At 45.8% G+C, this 18,727-nt stretch overlaps 1 protein-coding gene across 3 annotated transcripts in view; it reads left to right on the forward strand.

Moving 5' to 3' along the window:
• PCNX2 (pecanex 2) overlaps positions 1–18,727 on the forward strand; it is a 305,450-nt gene that overhangs the window by 214,920 nt on the left and 71,803 nt on the right. For all 3 annotated transcript variants that reach the window (XM_032841083.1, XM_032841081.1, XM_032841082.1), the window contains exons 22-23: positions 7,208–7,316; positions 12,147–12,276. In XM_032841083.1, the coding sequence (XP_032696974.1) occupies positions 7,208–7,316; positions 12,147–12,276 (239 nt within the window). The remainder of the gene's footprint in view (positions 1–7,207; positions 7,317–12,146; positions 12,277–18,727) is intronic.

Consider the following 18,727-nt stretch of genomic DNA (forward strand, 5'->3'; position numbering starts at 1 on the left):
TAGGCAAATTTTATTCATTTATGTTTACTGTGATTACTGATATGTTTGCACTTTTTTCTGTCCTGTTTTTTGCTTCATATGTGTGCTTTTTCTTTGTCCCATTACCCCTTCTTTCTGGCCTTCTATTGAATGGAATGGACTTTTTAGAATTTCCCTTTTCCTCCAGTGCTTTGGAAATTGAATATTCTGATTCTAGTCCTTTAGTGTAGTAAGTCTCAATGTGTGGTCCCCAGATAGGCAGCATCAGCATCACAGGGGAAGTTATTCTTGGGTTCCATCCTAAACCTACTAATTCAGAACCTCTGCAGGTGGGAACCAGGGCCTTTGTTTTACAAGCTCTCTGGGTGATTGTGACACACCTCAGAGATTGAATACTTTGGTGGCTTAGAGGTTACTCTTCAATTATTAATAAGCACATTTGATTAGCATAGAAAATTAATTAAAATCTCTTCCCTCCTCTCAAACAATCCAAAGACAACATTTTAACTCCAAATTCCCTTCTCATATCTTAAATATTTATGACATCCTGTACTTGGTTCTACTTCAATTGAATTACTAGCTTTGTGATTAGTTGTTTAATTAATCCAGATATTGAGATTCTGACATTTTAGCCATTTCTTTTCTCACCATTATTCTTGTATGTTCTCTCTTCGTTCAGGGTTAAATTTCCTTCCTCCTGAAGCACATTCTTTAAATTTTTTTTTTCTACAAAGTTCTATGAGTAATCAATTCTCTCAGTCTTTGAAAAGGTCTTTATTTCTACTTATACTTAAATGATACTGAAGTTCTGTTCAAAATTCTAACTTGATCATCTTTCTTAAAACCTTAAAAACATTATGTCACTGTCTTTTGCCATATATTTTTGCTAATGAGAAATCTGTTATTATCCAAAAAATTTTTGTATGTACAATCTGTAAGAAAGATTTTTCTCTTTGATTTTGATGTTATGCATTTTGTGGATTCTTTTTATTTATCCTTTACAAGACTTGATGTACTTCTGCAATCAAGGACTCATGTTTTCCTCAGTTCTGGGAAATTCTGAGTCATTTGCTCTTAAATATTTTCTCTCCTCTTTCTCTCTATACTTCCTGGAATTCCAAATGGACATATGTCATGTCTTCTTACTCTGTCATATATATTTCTTAGCCTTTCAGATTAAAAAAAAAATCTTTTTCTCTCTCTGTGCTGTGTTCTTGGTAACTTACTCTGGTCTTCTATTTCTCTACTTTCTGTTTTACTGTAACTAATCTGCTTTGAAACCACCTCTTGTGGGTTTTTTTTTTTTTTTTAATGACTTCACTTTTCATTTCTAGAATTGGTATTTCTTTTTCAATTCCATTTGTTCATTCTTCATATTATGTTACTCTTTTAGTATTATTTACTTTTTATGTCAGCTTTTTACTCATTTATTTAGATTCTTTTATTTACTGTATTACATAAAATTCTTGGGATGCTAATTGTCTTGTGTGTTGAATTTACTGGTTTCTTCTCATTTGCTCATTTTCCTTTCATAGTTTATAATTTTCATTGTGGACTAATCTTCAGTGGGAGATTGTTGTTTTATCTGTGGGAGACCTATATAATATGGTTGTGGAAGTATCCTTGAAGACTGTGTATGCATTTATTTTTACAAAATAGTTTTGTCATCCTCCCCTACTTTTTATTTACAGCCACTTGGCTTTTTTATATTTCTGGAATAGTTTAAATTTAAATTCCACTCTTCTACATTATGATGGCTAAGGTTTTGGTGTATAATGGATGACAGATTCTATTCTGTATTAGGAAGAAGGTAAAGTTTTTTGATTTTTCCCAGCAATGGTAGGTGGGGTTTTTCCAATCCACTTTTTTTTTCTTTGTGGGCATGGCCACCAGCCCTTCAAGTCCATTAAATCCATGTCCTGGGCTGCTAAAGTCCACATCTATGTTTGTATCCTCTTAGGGTCATTCCAGTGTCATTTCAGACTTATTTTTCTCATTTTATTTTATTTTTTTAAAAATATTTTGTTTATTTGAGAGAAAGAGCATGAGTGGGGTGGGGAGTGCAGAGGGAGAGTGAGAAGCAGGCCCCTCCCCACTGAGGAGGGAGCACAATGTGGAGCTCCATTGTAGGACCCCAAGATGATGACCTGAGCTGAAGGCAGATGTTAGCCACCTGAGCCACCCAGGTGCCTCTATCTTTCTCATCTTAAATTCCCTTTTTGTTCTGACTATTGGAAGTTTTCCCTTCCTTTGACTTCAACTATTAATTACATTTTGTCCCTACCATCTTTTAGATTATTTCTATTATTTTTGCAGTGGGGTGGTAATCTTCATGCATGCTCCCTGAAGCACATTGATATTTTGCTAAACTGTGTGCTATTTAATAAAATCCCAACACACATTGTATACAGAGGTAGAATCTGTTACTGACCTTCTGAAATTCAGGCTTCTAACCCCTTGTAACCACCTGACCTGAATATGTTTACTTAACTTACAAAATTCTAATTCATCTTCTTGGGTTTTATTTGAGAATATTTATGTTCTAAAGCCAATGTCCCCCTACTTAATTATCATGCTTGCTGTTATCTGTTATTCTGTAAGAAGGGTGCTTCCCCTCCCCCAAAAGGTGGTATTCCACATTTGAGGTGTTACTAGCTTTACTTTTTCCATTCCTTCTTGAAGAATTTTCTGCTCCTCACATCACCTCCTTCCCAAGCACTCAAGAGTCTCTATTCCCTCTGTGTTCTCATCCCGAACTCTGCATCTTTGACTCAGCAGCTAGTTTCTGAGACTCCTTTCAGTCCTGCGTGCCTCTCACGGCCACACATTCATAATCACAAGCTGCATATCTTTCTGAGAAGGAAACCAGCTGATTCTGACCACAGAAAGCAAAAAAAGAAGGAAGAAAAGTTATGTGATACACCTAATCTGGGAGATGGTAAGGGTTAGGGTTAGAGTCATAGGAGGAAAGGTGGTGGTTGGGATTGGGAAGGAAAATTCCACTTTAATCAAATGGAATAGCATATGGGCATCTCCCTAAGATAGTGTTCAGTTTCAAAATGTCCAATAAATTGTGAGTTATCTTGTCAGCAGGGGAGGGAGTCCCCTCAGGAAAGATGGCACACATCTTGTTTCAGAATGTATTGGCAAGGAAAAGCATTGGATCATCTTTATTTAGTGATGTTATTCTTAACATAGTTTGTGAATTGTTGCAGAGGTATAACAGCACTGTCCACACCTAATGGAAAAGATATTCCCTGAAAGGATAATTGGAAGTGAGACTATTTATGGTGTCTTTCTTTGGGAAATAGCCAGAATTATTCTACTGTGACCTTATTTACTCTTTTCCTAGTGTTTCAGTGGAAAAGGCCCAAATGATTTTGTTTTCCCTATAGTCCTACTTGGGTAACTTGTGAAGTTTATTATACTGTCATAGGGCTGAGATTTAGGATCTTGGAAGCAGAGCGTTAGAAGTGAGATAAGCTTCATAACAGCAGAGACTTTGAACTGTCTTTGGAGATGTATTTTCATAGCTCATCTAAGTGGGATTTTTATTTAAAGTGCTTCGGTACAATATTATGCTGCATGTGGCACTTCCTAGAAAGGTGTTAATGTTGCTATTTCCACTGAATCAATCTCATCTTAAATGCTTCATGATTTTATACACAATGGTGTACTAGGACGCCAAGTGCCCTTTCATACACACTTTGCATTGATGGTCCACAGGAAGGCCTTCCTTTTGTGCTTAGGCATCACCTTTTGAATACCCACAGATTTTTCATTCTTTCACTTGATTTCACTCTTGAAGAGAAGGACGAAGTGTGAAGGGAAAATATAAAGCTGGGTCTTTTTAACCTGGAACGCACCTCTCCACACTTCTAGGAATAGACTAGGTAAGCTGTATCTATCTTCTTGGAGCTGTGTGTTCAAGAAACTCAGGGAACCAAGAGGCCTGCCTTTCTGAGAACCACTTGAATGTCTCCAGGCTTGTTGGGGGGTGTCATGTTTTATTAACTGAAATATACACTGAAAGCAATGTTCCAGGATGGATCAGAGCTCTTCGTCCCTGAGCGCATGGAGAAGTGGTCCCTGCTGGTGGCTGCAGCCACATTTGTCATGTCCATGGTTGGGACCCTGTCCTTTGCCTGTCAGCAGGAAGGCCTAAGTAGAGAACTTGCCGTCCTCTGGTGCTGCATGTTAGGCAGGTTTTCCTGCTGCTGTCTTGAAGAAGGGCTCCTAGCCTCAAGGAGACGTGGTAACGTTTGGGGGTAGAAATATCTACTGCCAGGCAGGCACTTCTCTCACTGGTTTCATAGGGGCCAGTGACTCACTCTCTGACCTCAGCCAGCAGCACCCCCCGAGTCTCTTTCCTCCTCTGGAAACCAGGAGGACCTAGACTTGGTTAAGTTTCCATTGTTTTAAAGTGGGGGGGGGGGGCGCTCTAGGATTTCCTGATTGTGAGCTAAGTACATCCTCAAAAGACAACCTCTACTTGTTCCAATGTCTGTGTGTCTAATTCTCATATTACATTTACAATTGCCAGGTGCTAGTGTTAAGTTCTGAAGAAAGACGATGTCACTTGATTCTCAGATGACACTGTAAGGAAGTACTGTTTCATCCCCGTGGCCGATGCCAGCTGGGGTTCATGCTCAGGCAGCCTGTCCTCAAGCCCATGCTCTTAAACATCATACTGTGTTGACACCTGACACATAGATAGCGTAGCCCTTTTATGGTGGGCTTGGGGAGGAGATTACGTTACTGTGCGGTGGGGGCATCCTGGATGTGCAAAGAACTGGCATTCAGGAGTGCTGGCTTCTTCAGTGAGAACAGCAGCGTCTATTTTCTGAGCCTCAGATTGAAAATCTTTCACAAAACTTGTATTTTATTCTGCATGATGTTTATGAAAAAGCCGAGGCATCGGCACAGGAAAAGAGCAAAGATACCTGGGGTCTCAGCAGCAATTAGAGCACGAGACTGCATGTGCCTGATGACTGATTTTGCTTATATGTAAATACCACTCGTGGTGCTAAGCAGAAAATAATTGTAATAGATTCATTGAATCATAATGCAACCACGTTTCACTTAGAGCTTTAAACTTGCAGATGAGGCTTTCCCTAAGGCTCCTGTCTGATTGTAGTTGCTATGCCTGACCTACTTGCCAGCTTTTCACAAGATGGCTTAAAAGCCTCCCAGGATATAGTCATACATGGAAAATCCTCCAGGACTAACTCTCCATAACCCCTGATTCACGGGTCCAGTGTTTGGGGAGCCATGCGTCACATATGGGAATCTTGTTCGGGCCCATAGTTTTCGCCTAGGCACAAGTCACAAGGTTCATTCTGAATACCTAGACTTAACAGTGGAGTGACCAGAGTGTTTCCGATCCAGAGGGATTTTGTGTGCATTCTGTTAGGTGTCACTGAGCCACTGAATGCACGAGAGCCCGGCATCACTTCTCAGGACTTGGGCTTTTGTTGTAATTCAGTGTCACGCATTGTGAGTCTTCCCTTTGGTGATCCGCCCGTTCCTTTTCTCGTTGGGTTCATGGCGGGCATGAAAGGAAATGATATTGGCCTTTAAAGAAAATACTTGGTCTTAAGAGAAGTGAGTCAAGGGTTTGAGTCTGTGTTAGGATTGTCTCTCTCAGTCTGTACAAGTCACCTGCTGACTGGTGGAAAAATCAGGTGGTACGGAGAAGACTGTTTTGGTCTTTGAGCCTAAGAGATGCGACCTTGAGCGGACGTAACAGGATAAACTACCATCCTCTCAACTGGTAGACTGTCTAAGGCACTGGGAGCTGACAGTCCCATCCAGAATGGATTCAGGAAGCTTGAACCGACCCCAGGTAGAACTAAAGTGGCCTTTCTAAAAGAACTTGGAAGCCAGTTGCACTCAGCCCTCTGAGGCCAATGCATGTGAGCAGGAGTGAAGAAAGTGAAAAGTTACCAGCAAGAACCAGACGTCTGTGTTTCTTTCCCAGACTCCTACTCTTTTTGTTTGTTTAAGATTTTATTTATTTATTTGACAGACAGAGATCACAAGTAGGCAGAGAGGCAGGCAGAGGGAGAGGAGGAAGCAGGCTCCCCGCTGAGCAGAGAGCCCGATGCGGGGCTCAATCCCAGGACCCTGAGATCATGACCTGAGCCGAATGCAGAGGCTTTAACCCACTGAGCCACCCAGGCACCCCATGTGAACCTTTCCTTAATGGCCCTGCTTCCCAATCTTTGTCTTCTTTTCACGGTGGTATTCTGTTGTCCTGTGTTTAACACCTGTTGGCCTAATTAAGAATTCCATTTGGGGACGCCTGGGTGGCTCAGTCAGTTAAGCATCTGCTTTCAGCTCGGGTCATGATCCCAGGGTCCTGGGATCGAGTCCCGCATTGGGCTCCTTGCTCAGCAGGGAGCCTGCTTCTCCCTCTGCTTGCTTCTCCCTCTGCCTGCTGCTCCCCCCTGCTTGTGCTCTCTCTCTGACAAATAAATAAATAAAATCTTAAAAAAAGAAAGAAAGAATTGCATTTGTTCTTCTCTTTTCACATGCTGGCCTTGAGGAATGTATTTTATGACCCGGCATGCTCACCAGTCTAGGAGCAAACATGTCGTGCTGGAAGTTTCCAGGAGGCATAGCGAGTGTGTGTACGTGGAATCCGGGGAAGGTGGTGGTAGGATGCTCACTGCACGTGGAAGCGACAGCTGTGGTTTCCGCATCAGGGGTCATCAGTCTCTGTGTAGCACAGAGCAGAGGGCCCCAGCCCAGCTCACCCATTCTTGTCCGCCTCGTGGAGCGAACGCAGCAGCTTCGGTAGCTCAGCTTGGCTTTCTGAAACGCCTTGTACCTGGCATTTCGATGGCACAGAGCTCTTTTCCTGGTCAAGAGCTGCCAAAGGGCTCTAAGTTGAACAGTGGCCATGATGACGGGTTTCTACATGACTCTCCCCTAAAAGCCCGAATCCGAAGACGGGAAGAGCAAACTGTGAGCGGTCCTCCAAGAGAGGCAAGAGATGCACCCATTGGCTGGAGTCATTAACTTGGGGACGGGAACCCCTCAGATCATCTTGCTGCTGTTTTAACATTTCCCAATATGGCTGCCTTGCCTGTAGGACAAGGGACGGTAAGAGCAAGAGGGAGAGCAATGGCTTGGCCACCCCCTCCCTGCTGTAAGTGACCTTGACTCGGCCACCACCCTGGGTGTCAGTTGTCTTCCCTGATGAATATTTTCCTTCTGCTTTCAGCTCGAGGACCTGCTTCACAAGGTGCAGTTCGTCCTGACCTACGTGGCTCCGTGGCAGATGGCCTGGGGGTCTTCATTTCACGTGTTTGCTCAGCTCTTTGCCGTCCCTCGTATCCTTTGTGCTTCCGTTTTCATCAGTGAGCCGGGAGTCGCAGTTTAAGGATGCGAGCTTTCCAGAAGCCTTGGCAATGAAAAGATTTGCAAGACTTTAAGATTACATTTTAACGGGGACCCGGGGAGGCACTTCAGATTCCCCTTAGGCCACTTAGTTTTCAAAGTCATTGCTTAATTTTGAACTCCTCCTGCTTCCTAATGCCTCACCAGGATTAGTTTATTTTTCTCTTATTCTTCCATTTCCCACACCCGGATCTGCATTAAGGTTATCCTGTCTTTTAAATGGAAAGTTACTGCTTAAATGGTTCAGGTGACTCAGTGCAAAATAGTGTAATTCGATCTGCTATTATTAAACACAGGTGGATAGGGCTGATGGCTCTGATGTACTATTATAGATTATCTAACAGCATCAAGGATAGAGCTTGGTAATCACATACTTGAGTAATATTCAAAACTCAGAATTAGATACACATAGAATTACCCGAAGTCTTCTAAAGATGAGAGAACTAATAGACGGTTTCGTTTTGTAGCTGCTCTTAGCCGAGAAGCCTAGTTTTACCATTCGTACATTCATTTGGTTGCTTTGTCTGCTTTTAAGTGTTTCCATAATGATAATTAGTTTTTATTTACTTCAAAACAATCTTGAGACCCTCCTCGGAGAGATCCCTTTGACACAGATAGCGAAATTTTATGTAGGGTGTGTGCGTAAGGAGAGAGAGATTAATAAAAAGAAAAAATACTCTTGAAGAGAGAGAGATTAGACAAAAATATCCTAGACTCAGGCCTCAAATTTGCCCTCAAAGGTTTTCCTTCCCACCTCATTTACACTTTCTAAATGTGTGCTTTCCACGATGCGTTTCGGGAATTACTTATTTCAGAGTCCCTGAAGGAGCTTGTTAAATAACGAAATCCCTGAGCCAGCACATAATTCTAAAATCATGTTTCAGGGCGTGGATCCTGGAGTGTTCATCTTCAAAAGCCTGCCCGGGATCCTTACCCTCTGGCGTGTGTGACCCCCAGTTCTAGGACTTCCTTCCATACAATGTCCATACAGGGCTCATTAAGACAACTCACGAGCAGTCTCCGGGACCTGAACTTCGTGAACAGGCAGGGAAACATATGTGTGGTAATCGTTAAAGGATAATATATTCTAGGCTTTTAACAATGCCCTTCTCCAAGCATCTTTCAAGCATACCAGGAGCTGGCCTTACAACGCACGGTGTTCTGTACTCCTATTCTTAGACCTGCATTGATATTTCTGAAATGTTTCAAGGTTATTTGGCAGAACAAGCTAAGGAAGGAAAAAACTGCTAACTGTGAGCGAGCTCCTCCGCCACTTTTTCCCTGGAACTGCAATCATTTTCTACAATACCAGTAATTTTGGTTTTTCTAAAGAGCCCTTTAAAACAAAGACAGCGAGCTCAAAGAGAGGTGATATTTATTTCTGAAGTGCGTCTCAGACATCCTACCTAGAGTTGAAAGCCCGTTTACTGAATGAGAACTATGGGGTGACGCAAATTTGTGGTCGAGGAGCTGCACAAAGAATGTGAAACTCGAAGTTTTAAATCCCAGTTTTATCCTAACTTCAGTCCCACGCAGATCTGTAGCATTTCTTGTGCCTGTTTTTGCCTCGTGAGGTGAGTTCAGCGATGCTAATTACTCCTTGTGGTTCCGCAGCTGAGTTAGGACCCTTCTGGGAGCCATAACATTCAATTACCTGACCTTTGGTGTGCTGAGGGTTCGCGCACAAGCACTTTGTATCTGGTGCTTAACATCTCTAAGAATAAAAACGGCGTTAGTGTCTACGTCACATGGCACACGGCGCTTGTTAAATCTAAGTGTTTTCTTGTTGGGCGGACTCGTTCTCAAGAAATTGAACATCTGAGATGTAGATTTCATTGGGCCTTTGGTGGCTCTGTTTGAGAACGCTCGATGGGTCCCTGTGCTTTTGTTCCTAAACCTGCTCCTGATAGTGACGTCCACACTCCCCCTAAGATACAGAGCCTTCCAAGTGACCTCAGAGCCTGAGGACTGCAGTCTTGTGACAGCTGACAGGACCTGTCACCCCCTCCCCTTTATCCCAGGACACCTTCCCATCCTTGACTAGTTGTAAAGGATAGATACAGGTTATCTGGAAGCCAATGTTGTACCATTCCGAATACAATGAGAGAAATCGTTTAGAAAACCGTGTGCTGTCAAGACCAAGCCCTGAGGTTCCTAAGCGCCAGGCCTGGATCTTGACTAATTCTGAAATGTTAATTATTTTATCACTCTATTAAGAAGCTGTGGGTTCAATCCTGGCATCAGGAAGGGACTAATTTGCTCTATTTTGGAAGTGAATTAGCGTTCAGGCCAGCGGGGCACTGTTTAGTAAATTGCTTTTTCCAGTACTAGCACATCTCTCCCCTGGTAGCCTCTCTTAGTGTCTGAGCTGGTAACCTCCAGGGAGGGACGCGAACGCTCCCTCTTTAACTACGTGTACAGACCGTGCAAGACCACTGTCTCCTAGTAGTTACGCAGGCACAGCCAGATCATTTCTGTTAGACGTGTGTACTGGGAAGCCTGAGGAATTTCTCTTTGGAATATCATTTCGAGTTTCGGATGATTTGTTTCTAACTTCAAGGACTGACGTAGATGTTTTCATTTTAACTGTACACTACGGCAAGCTTTTGACGGAGTCACCCTGTCCCCGTGGGAAAGAAACCAAGAGGGCTCCCTGCTTGGGCTGTCATTGGAGTCCCCATTTCCTGGTGTTGCCCAAGCAGCTATAGCCACAGGCTTTCATATCTGGCCCGAACGTGCTGCATTTCTTTATCGATCTCCCCCTAAATAAAACAACCTCTGAGGCCACCTATCCACGTCTGCCCTACCTCGGACCTGTTGAACTGTGTTTCCTTTCCTACCACATTGAACTTCATTTGCAGCTTCACATGGCTTTCCTGACGTAGCTTCTGGCTCATTGCGTCTGGCGTTTGAGAAATGGACGACATACTCTTGGGGGAAGTACGTAGAATCATCTAGAAGAGCAGGGCCAGCCTCTCTGGGAGGCTGCCCAGCCCCAGCTCTGTGGGGCTTTGTCCTGGTTTTTCTGCAACACCGCCACCCTCCCACCCTGAGCCCTCCTCCCATCAGAGAAATCCCTCCCGTGGCTCTGCCTCCTCACATTTTTTTCAGTACCTTTACTCCATGACATCCGCTGTGCAGGTCCCTTTTCTTCCGGAGACAAGGGTCATGGTTTATTTGGTACGTTTTGTGACCCGGTATTTTGGTATTTTCAGCTTTCTGATGAAGAGAAAACTGATGGCGGTGACAGATCTCACAGCAGCTCGTTGTTCTGTAGCTCTGTGTGTGAACCCAGGTCAAAATAAAAGGGATTGGATGTAGACCGTCGCACCATAGAGATCTTTTTGATACCCAAACAAATCAGCACCAGAATGGATTATTAATGGTGGACGTGTCAATTCCCTCCTGGAGTTGCTTAGAAGGAAATAGCAAGTTGAAAGGAATAAAATAAAGATACAGTTATTCCGGAAGCAAAACTCTGAGCTAAAGTCTTTGAAAATACCTGGGGATGTGCCCGCAACCACACAAGGCTCTCCTTTTCTGGATTTATCTATAAACGGGTGGTGAGGTCCCCACGGCCACCCCTTTGCCAGCACGTGGCTGAGAGGGAATGAAAGCATCTGGATGCCTGGGTCACTTCTATGTCCTGATGGGCAGTGACACATAGAGTCTAACTGTCTGTGTCAGGCATTCCTTTCTTACTTTGTGCCAGAACCTTCGGAACACAGGCTAAAGAAAGAAGACCTCCGTTTGTGCAGCCGAGAGAAAGCCCTCTTCCAGGTGGGAAGATCAGCCCAGTAGGAGATCAGAATCAGACCGGTAGAGGGACGCTCTGAGCCCCCACCTGCAGGGACAAGGGACAAGGAACAAGGTGCCTACATAAGCCCTAGACAGTCTGGCACCTTGTTGGCCTCCGCCACCTCAACCATGGGTCTCACTGTCACCCCTGCACCACAGGGACATGTGGGATTGGCAGCTAGGAGCAGTTCTCCACTGATGGAGAGAGACTGGGGAGGGACAAGCCCTCGGGGCACCTTCCTCAGATTTCTAGAGATTAATTCATTGGTCTTCATCCAAGTATGGCAGCAGCACTGATTTTAATGTTGGACAGTTATGTTTCTGATCAACCAGGGTGTGTCAGAGTGAGTCCCACCAGTAAGTGAGAAACCCATGCAGCGTGTAACATGCCGTGAGTTCATGTGTCTACAGTTCTAGCTTATACAGCATACATGACTCGAGCCATCAGTGTTCAACGTATCATAAAGAACATACTTTTTTGAATAGTGGGAGGAGAGTCTTTGAGAAACAGAGATGCTACCGTCTCACAGAATGGTATTTATTTCTTCTAAAACGTGTAATTTAATTTTAATTATTTATAAAGCTACTTAATACTTTAGCAAATGTAGCACAGTGCGGTTTGCTTCACTAATGATACCCTAGTAAAAAGAGACTGTTCTTTTCAAATCTTAGAAATTACATCTTTGCCATAAATCACCCTGAGACCGCTGGGATTTTTATGAGAATCATTTGGTTTTGATGCTGGCGAAGTGAGACCTGGCAGGATCCTACTGAAAGTTTTATATCCCTGACTCAGTACACAGAGAGATCACGTACATGCCATCTTTTCTTTCCTTGGCGAGAAAACAGCTTTCCTATAAACAAGTCAAAATCTGAAATAATATTTCGATACATAATAACACTGAAAAAAGTGGTGTTTTTTGTTTTTTGGGGTTTTTATTTTTGCCTTAACTCAGAATTCTCAGATTCCGCCATGCTTTTCTTTCAGACGATAATCACCTCCATCTTCTCTACCCCACTGAGTCCATTCCTCGGGAGTGTCATTTTCATCACCTCCTATGTCAGGCCAGTGAAATTCTGGGAGAAAAACTACAAGTAAGATCCTAAAGTTGATGCTAACGTGCTTTGCTGAAATTCGTGCGTCCTGATGCTCCTTGACCCTCCGTCTCAAAGCTCAGCCTTCATGCCTCGCCGGCGGCTGGGGGCTGAGTGTGTCCCCTAGGGGGCTTCCTCCGTTCATCGCTCAGCACTGGGGGTGGGATCGGGGTAGGGGGGCTTCGGGGCTCGGAACCGAACGGGTCTGATCGCAGCTCTACAATCGGGTACCGGCCTGGGTTTCGCTGGTCGCGCAGGAAAAATGAGTTCCCTCTGCTGAGTATTGGCATTTGCCCTCAGAAAGGTTGAGGGAGCCCCCGGCGGGGATTGCCCCTGGATGGCACATGCCCCCTCTCGGCTGTACCTTCCGTGAGCATCCTGAGTGTGCGTGTCGCGTGCAAGTGTGCGCGCTTCACAGCTCGACACGCCGGAGAACACCAGGTGTTCCAGAGCGTTCAACTTGCAGAAGTTATTTATGTCTTTTCTTGACAACGTGGCCCGGCCAGTCACAAACCTCCTCCAGCAAACAGTGATGCAGTGGGGGCGCCTACTTCTGAAGGGAAGGCGTGAAGGCGGAGTCATGTTCCACCAACTAATTTTCCAGAACTCCTGAGGGCTTGGGGGAGTGAGTGGAAGGCGCTGCGGACAGGTGGTGGAGGAGAACACTGGTGAGCCGGTCCATCTTCAGCTGGGGCAGAGGAGAAGGACTATTCCAGAACCCCTCCCCTAACTTATAGCCATACCTGCGCTGAGCCCCATAAACTCTGGTCCACCCTCCACGGTATTATTGACACGACATTTTGCATGACTCAGGCACTTGACGGTGCGCTCTTGATGTCCTGTACAAGACACCACTAACGTAGGAGGTCTGTGGTTTCTGTTTCTCCCCTTAGAGGATTCCTGCGACCATAAAATCACACCCTTGGGGGACGGGCAGTAGGAGGGAGTAATTAAAACTCAGCCTGGGGCGCCTGCCCACCTGGGCTCATGTCTCACCTCTACTACCTAACACTGGTGACCTCAGGTCTCTCTCTCTCCGGTAAAATGGGGGCAAAATGAGGGGACCTACTTCACAGACTTGCTGTGAAGAGAAAATGGGTTCATATACATAGAGCCCCATGCGAGCCTGCGCTGTTATGATCCTTCTCTGCTGTGCTTAGAAGTCCCTGTGGGGCCAGGGCTGGGGGACCAGGACTCGGTGGTTAGACCCTCTGGCATGTTCCTCATATTCAAGAAAGGTGGGATTTTTGCAGTACAATGAGTACCTGTGTGAAATTTTGCACAGAAGCACGAGTCCTCTTTTGTGTGTGTTTAAGGAGAAACCGTGCGTATTTACAGAGCCAGAGAGTAAAAGAAAATGACAGGCACGGGCTTGTTACTTTCAGTTTCCTTAGGGAAAGACAAGTTGGGGTATCTTTTTGGAGCTCTGAAAACAGCATTTACACTTGTCACTAAGAGGACCCCGCAATGCCTTTGCTCTTAACCATGCAGGAAAGCGCAAGATTTGTTTCAACTTGATCGTTGCTACAAGAGATTTCCTTTTTGTCTCCTAGTCTCAGATAAATTAAGAGCCAGTTTTTCTGGCCTGGAATCTGACATAAGCAAGATGCATCCCCACTGAGCTGGACAGAGCTTTAAGGGTCCCTGCCAGGAAGGGGGCGGGGACAAGCTCTGGGGGAGTTTAAGTGCCAGGTGATCTCCTAACCCGTGTGGGGAGCAAGGTGCTCCTGGACATCCGTGTTTGCTCAGTTTCTTCACTTGCAGGTTTCAGTCTGGTTCTTGAACCGTCGGCTTCTGGGGGCTCCTTGCGTGTATGGGCCTCTAGAGCAGGGTCCCCATTTCCTTACTCTGTGTCACAAATAGTTGACTCTGTCGTGAGCTGCTGCTAACTCGGTTGAGCGCTGTTACGTGTGGGAGGGGTCTGCCTTCCCTCGGCCTGGCTGTGGGTGGGGCGGGGTCTGCAGGTGTGTGGAAGGCTGTCCAGCTTTTACGAGGTCTCTCTGAAGGCGCCAAGTTGGGGAAAATGTTCAGTGCTGCTGGGGAAAAAATTCCTGATGCAAAACCCAGGCTGGTCACCTTGTGGGACATCAGAACACGGAGCCCCGTGCCCAGCTGCTTAAAAGATCAGTGATGGAATTATGGACAGTAAGAGGAGGTATCAGGAGAGGAAATGGCAGGAAATCTCATCTGGATCCCTGTAAAGGCTCTGGAAAGCTCATTCTGATTATCTTAAACTGTTGTTTTTTATTTCAAATGGTAATGACTGCCTGCCTGGTTTCTGGCTGGAGAGCATCTGTGGCTGTCCCGCATCTCCGTGGCCATCCCACTGCCTACAAGGGAGCACTTGGTTACTGGGTCTTCGAATCTGTGGGCTTGGTTACTACGCGTCTCCTCGCTTTCAAAGGCCGGTCAGAGATCTTCTTCCTCTGGAGTTGGGGGGTGCACATGCTGCCAGAGGGTACCTCGGCATGCCACCCCCAGCCTGGGCTGTGGCCCTTGCACTCACAATCCCCTCTCCTGGGCCTCCTCTCCCTCTCCACCCCTGCTGCCTCGCTTGCCAGCCCTCCCAGTCCTCCAGGCTTTCTCTCAGCCCTTTGAAAGCTGACTTTGTTCCTGCAAGTCTCCAGTGAGCCCAGCACCAATGAAACCATTTTATACTTAAAAAAAAAATTTTTTAAGATTTTTATGTATTTATTTGAGAGAAAGAGAGAGCACAAGCAGGGGAAGGGCAGAGGAGAGGGAGAAGCAGCCTCCCCGCTGAGCAGGGAGCCCAATGTGGGACTCGATCCCAGGTCCCTGGGATCGCGACCTGAGCCGAAGGCAGACACCTCATCGACTGAGCCACAGGTGCCCCATGAAACCATTTCAGTACCCTAAGGAACTGATAAGTAAATCACCAGCCTCCTGGTGATTTCCAGGCCGGTCTGTTTCCCCCCACCTGGGCTATCTTGAAATCCACAGGCTTCCTGTTCCCCAACACTGCTTCTCCCTGGGACACACATGTGTCCTCTGCCCTCCTGACTCCCCTGCACTCTGGTCAGATCTGCACATAGAGCACCAGGTTCCATGCTGCCCCAGAGGCCTGTGGTGGCTCGTAGCTGCCTGAGGAGAAGAATACCACCTGGTCCAGCCCTGTCAAGTAAGGAGCTCTGCAGTGCTGGGAATGCTGTGCACCTGCACCGTCCAATATGGCGGCCCTACCGCCCAGGTGTGGCTAATGACCATTTGAAATGGGGCCAATGTGACTGAGGAACTGAATTTTTACTTTTGTTTGTTTGTTTGTTTGTTTTCTGTTAGAGAGAGAGAGCCCGGGGAGGGGAGGAGCAGAGGGACAGGGAGAGAGGGAATCTCAAGCAGGTTCCTTGCCCAGCCAGGAGCCTGATGCGGGGCTTGATCTCACAATCCAGAGATCACGACCTGATCCAAAATCAGGAGTCAGACACATAATGGACTGAAGCCCCCAGTCATCTCCTGAATTTTTACTTCTTCTATTTAATTATAATGAATTAAATTTCAATAGCCACATGTGTCTAGAGACTACCACGATGTACGGCACAGGTCTAGACCCTCCTCAGTTTTAATCTCAATTTCCAGCTTATTACCCAAAACATTCTGACACACCTCACACTTTGTGGCTTTTTCATCCCAAGCCTTGCCTTGGGCTGTGTCCTCCACCTAAGTGCCCTTCCCGCCCTGGGACCTCTCCAATTCCCATCCACCCACACCCACCCAGATTCCACGTCTTGATGGACTCAAAGGGGGTTAGTTTCAGGAGGCCTTTGAGTTGAGAGGTATTACAGTAGCCATCTTTGGAAGATGAATCAGCCTGTGGCCATCAGCAAATTCTACCCAGGATTGGCAGAGACAATACTTATCGCCAAGTCTAGACCTGTTTCCTTTTCATCTTGTGCCGCTGAGAGGCTATGCGCATAGTAGGTGTTCTCTAGTTCTTAAACGAATCGAGTCCCGCGACAGTGTGTCAAAGGTAAAGGAGATCTTCACCTGGGTCTCATTTGCCAGCGTTAGGAAGTTTCCTGTTACACTGATGTTCTGTCAAGTAATAAGGTCTTAAAAATCTGTGCTGATGAGCTCTGCCTGGGGTCTCCACTTAAATTACAGACAACGGCAACAAATGCACTGTAATTTATAAATTGTAATGTGCCTTGTGTGTATAAATTCCCGTATGATAGAAACATTCCGATATTATGATATATCACCCTTCTCCTTGCATATAAACAATCACTAAATAACCAAACTTTGTCATTACCATGAGACAAATGTTTAGGCTAGAAATATTGATTCGTGTTTTGGTTATCCCGGCAAATATCTTGGTCCTAAAGAAGTTGACTATTTTTAGTCCTAATGAATGAAAAGTTCCATTAATAATGAGTTTGTTTGGATAGATCAGAAGTCTTGTATAAGATGTTAAACACCATCACTGTGAGGAGACGCATAGAACAACCACCTGAAAGGCAAGTGTGGCTTTTGTGGCCGTTACATTTCTATCACATTCTCCAGATTGGTTTTATTTATTTATTATTTTTTTTATAAAGATTTTATTTATTTATTTGACAGAGAGAGATCACAAGTAGATGGAGAGGCGGGCAGAGAGAGAGAGAGAGAGAGGGAAGCAGGCTCCCCGCTGAGCAGAGAACCCCATGCGGGACTCGATCCCAGGACCCCGAGATCATGACCCGAGCCGAAGGCAAAGGCGTAACCCACTGAGCCACCCAGGCGCCCTCCAGATTGGTTTTAAATGTTAAATCAGGGGCGCCTCGGTGGCTCAGTGGGTTACGCCTTTGCCTTCGGCTCGGGTCATGATCTCGGGGTCCTGGGATCGAGTCCCGCATGGGGTTCTCTGCTCAGCGGGGAGCCTGCTTCCCTTCCTCTCTCTCTGTCTGCAGCTCTGCCTACTTGTGATCTCTGTCTCGCAAATAAATAAATAAAATCTTAAAAAAAAAAAAAAAGGTTAAGTCAGGGGCATCTGGGTGGATCAGTTGGTTACAGTTGGTTAAGCGTCTGCCTTCAGCTCAGGTCATGATCCCGGGATCCCAGGATTGAGCCCTGTGTCCGGCTCTGCACTCAGCAGAGAATCTGCTTATTCCTCTCCTTCTTGTTCTGCCTCCCTGCACCCACCCTGGTGTGTGCTCTCTCCATCTCTCTCAGATGAATAAAGTCTTTAGAAATAAAATGTTAAATCATTCTGGGCATCATCCTCCACAAATGAGCACTAGGCATCTACGTGAGGGCACCGTGCTAGGCTTTAACTAAGAGGAGTCACTCTTTGAGATTGGTCTGCAGAAACATCCAGCTCTATTCCATGTCCTTGGTCCCAGTCTAGTAAGTCTGTGAGCCTCGGTTAACTCATCTGTGAAATGGGGTGGCTGGCTCTCCACCCCTCCAGAAGTCACAGATACCGAACAAGACATGGTTCACTGTGGTAAATGCGCAGGTCGTTTCTATGTGCAGCGATTGTATCTTTAATCCTGTCCCATTTTGTTCCCCTTCCCTATATTTCTATCTTCTCTCATTAGACTTTTAATTCAGTTACGTCGAGACATATTTTATAAGTCCTTGCAGCCTATCAGAATTCCTTTCTGAAATGGCAGAGCACCATCGTACCAACCGGTGAAAAGACACACATGTAGACCATGTGACCTCAAGTCCACAGACAGCATGCTGTCACATGCCCCTTAAATATTTGTCTTCGCCTTTAAGCACTGTGTTTCTTTTGACGTCTTACCCTGTCACAGAGCCTTTGAGCAGCAGAGTTGCCCGAGTTGAAAAACATCTCTAAAGCATCACTATTTTGTGGTTTATCAAAAGACAGACTATATGATCAAAATATTTCAACTGGTCTCTGTGGGCTCCTGTGAATCTTACTGTGTTACTTCCCAGTGCTGTCGTGGGTTTGGAATACAGAAGCAAGGCTAGCACGGGCCCTTGGAGTTACAGAATCCCCCTCGTGCTGCTCATGGAAGGGAGTCCTCCAGCCTCTTCTGCTCTGGGCGGAGCAGCCCCTGTACCTTCTTAGGCAGCCCTGGGTGAGCCTCGTCTGCCATAGCTGCGGGCTTTCCCCTGTGCGGGATCTGTTCCTTGTGTCCCCACCTGGATGCTACAGTCACCTGGATGCACCTGCTGTTGCCAGAGCAACCAGCATCCTCGTGCCTCCTGCGTATCCCACCCTTCACTGCTTGGAAGACAGCGCTCTTCCCTCACTGCCCTCTCTCTCAGGCTCAACAGCCCTTCCTACCTCTGTGTGTGTGTGTGTGTGTGTGTGTGTTTTAAGATTTTATTTATTTGACAGAGAGAGAGATAGCAAGAGCAAGAACACAAGCAGGGGGAGTGGGAGAGGGAGAAGCAGGCTTCCCGAGGAGCAGGGAGCCTGATGCAGGACTCAAACCCAGGACCCTGGGATCATGACCTGAGCCCAAGGCAGGGGCTTAACGAT

Source organism: Lontra canadensis, unplaced genomic scaffold (genome assembly GCF_010015895.1).
Source record: "Lontra canadensis isolate GAN:19392208 unplaced genomic scaffold, GSC_riverotter_1.0 scaffold120, whole genome shotgun sequence".
NCBI lineage: Eukaryota > Metazoa > Chordata > Mammalia > Carnivora > Mustelidae > Lontra > Lontra canadensis.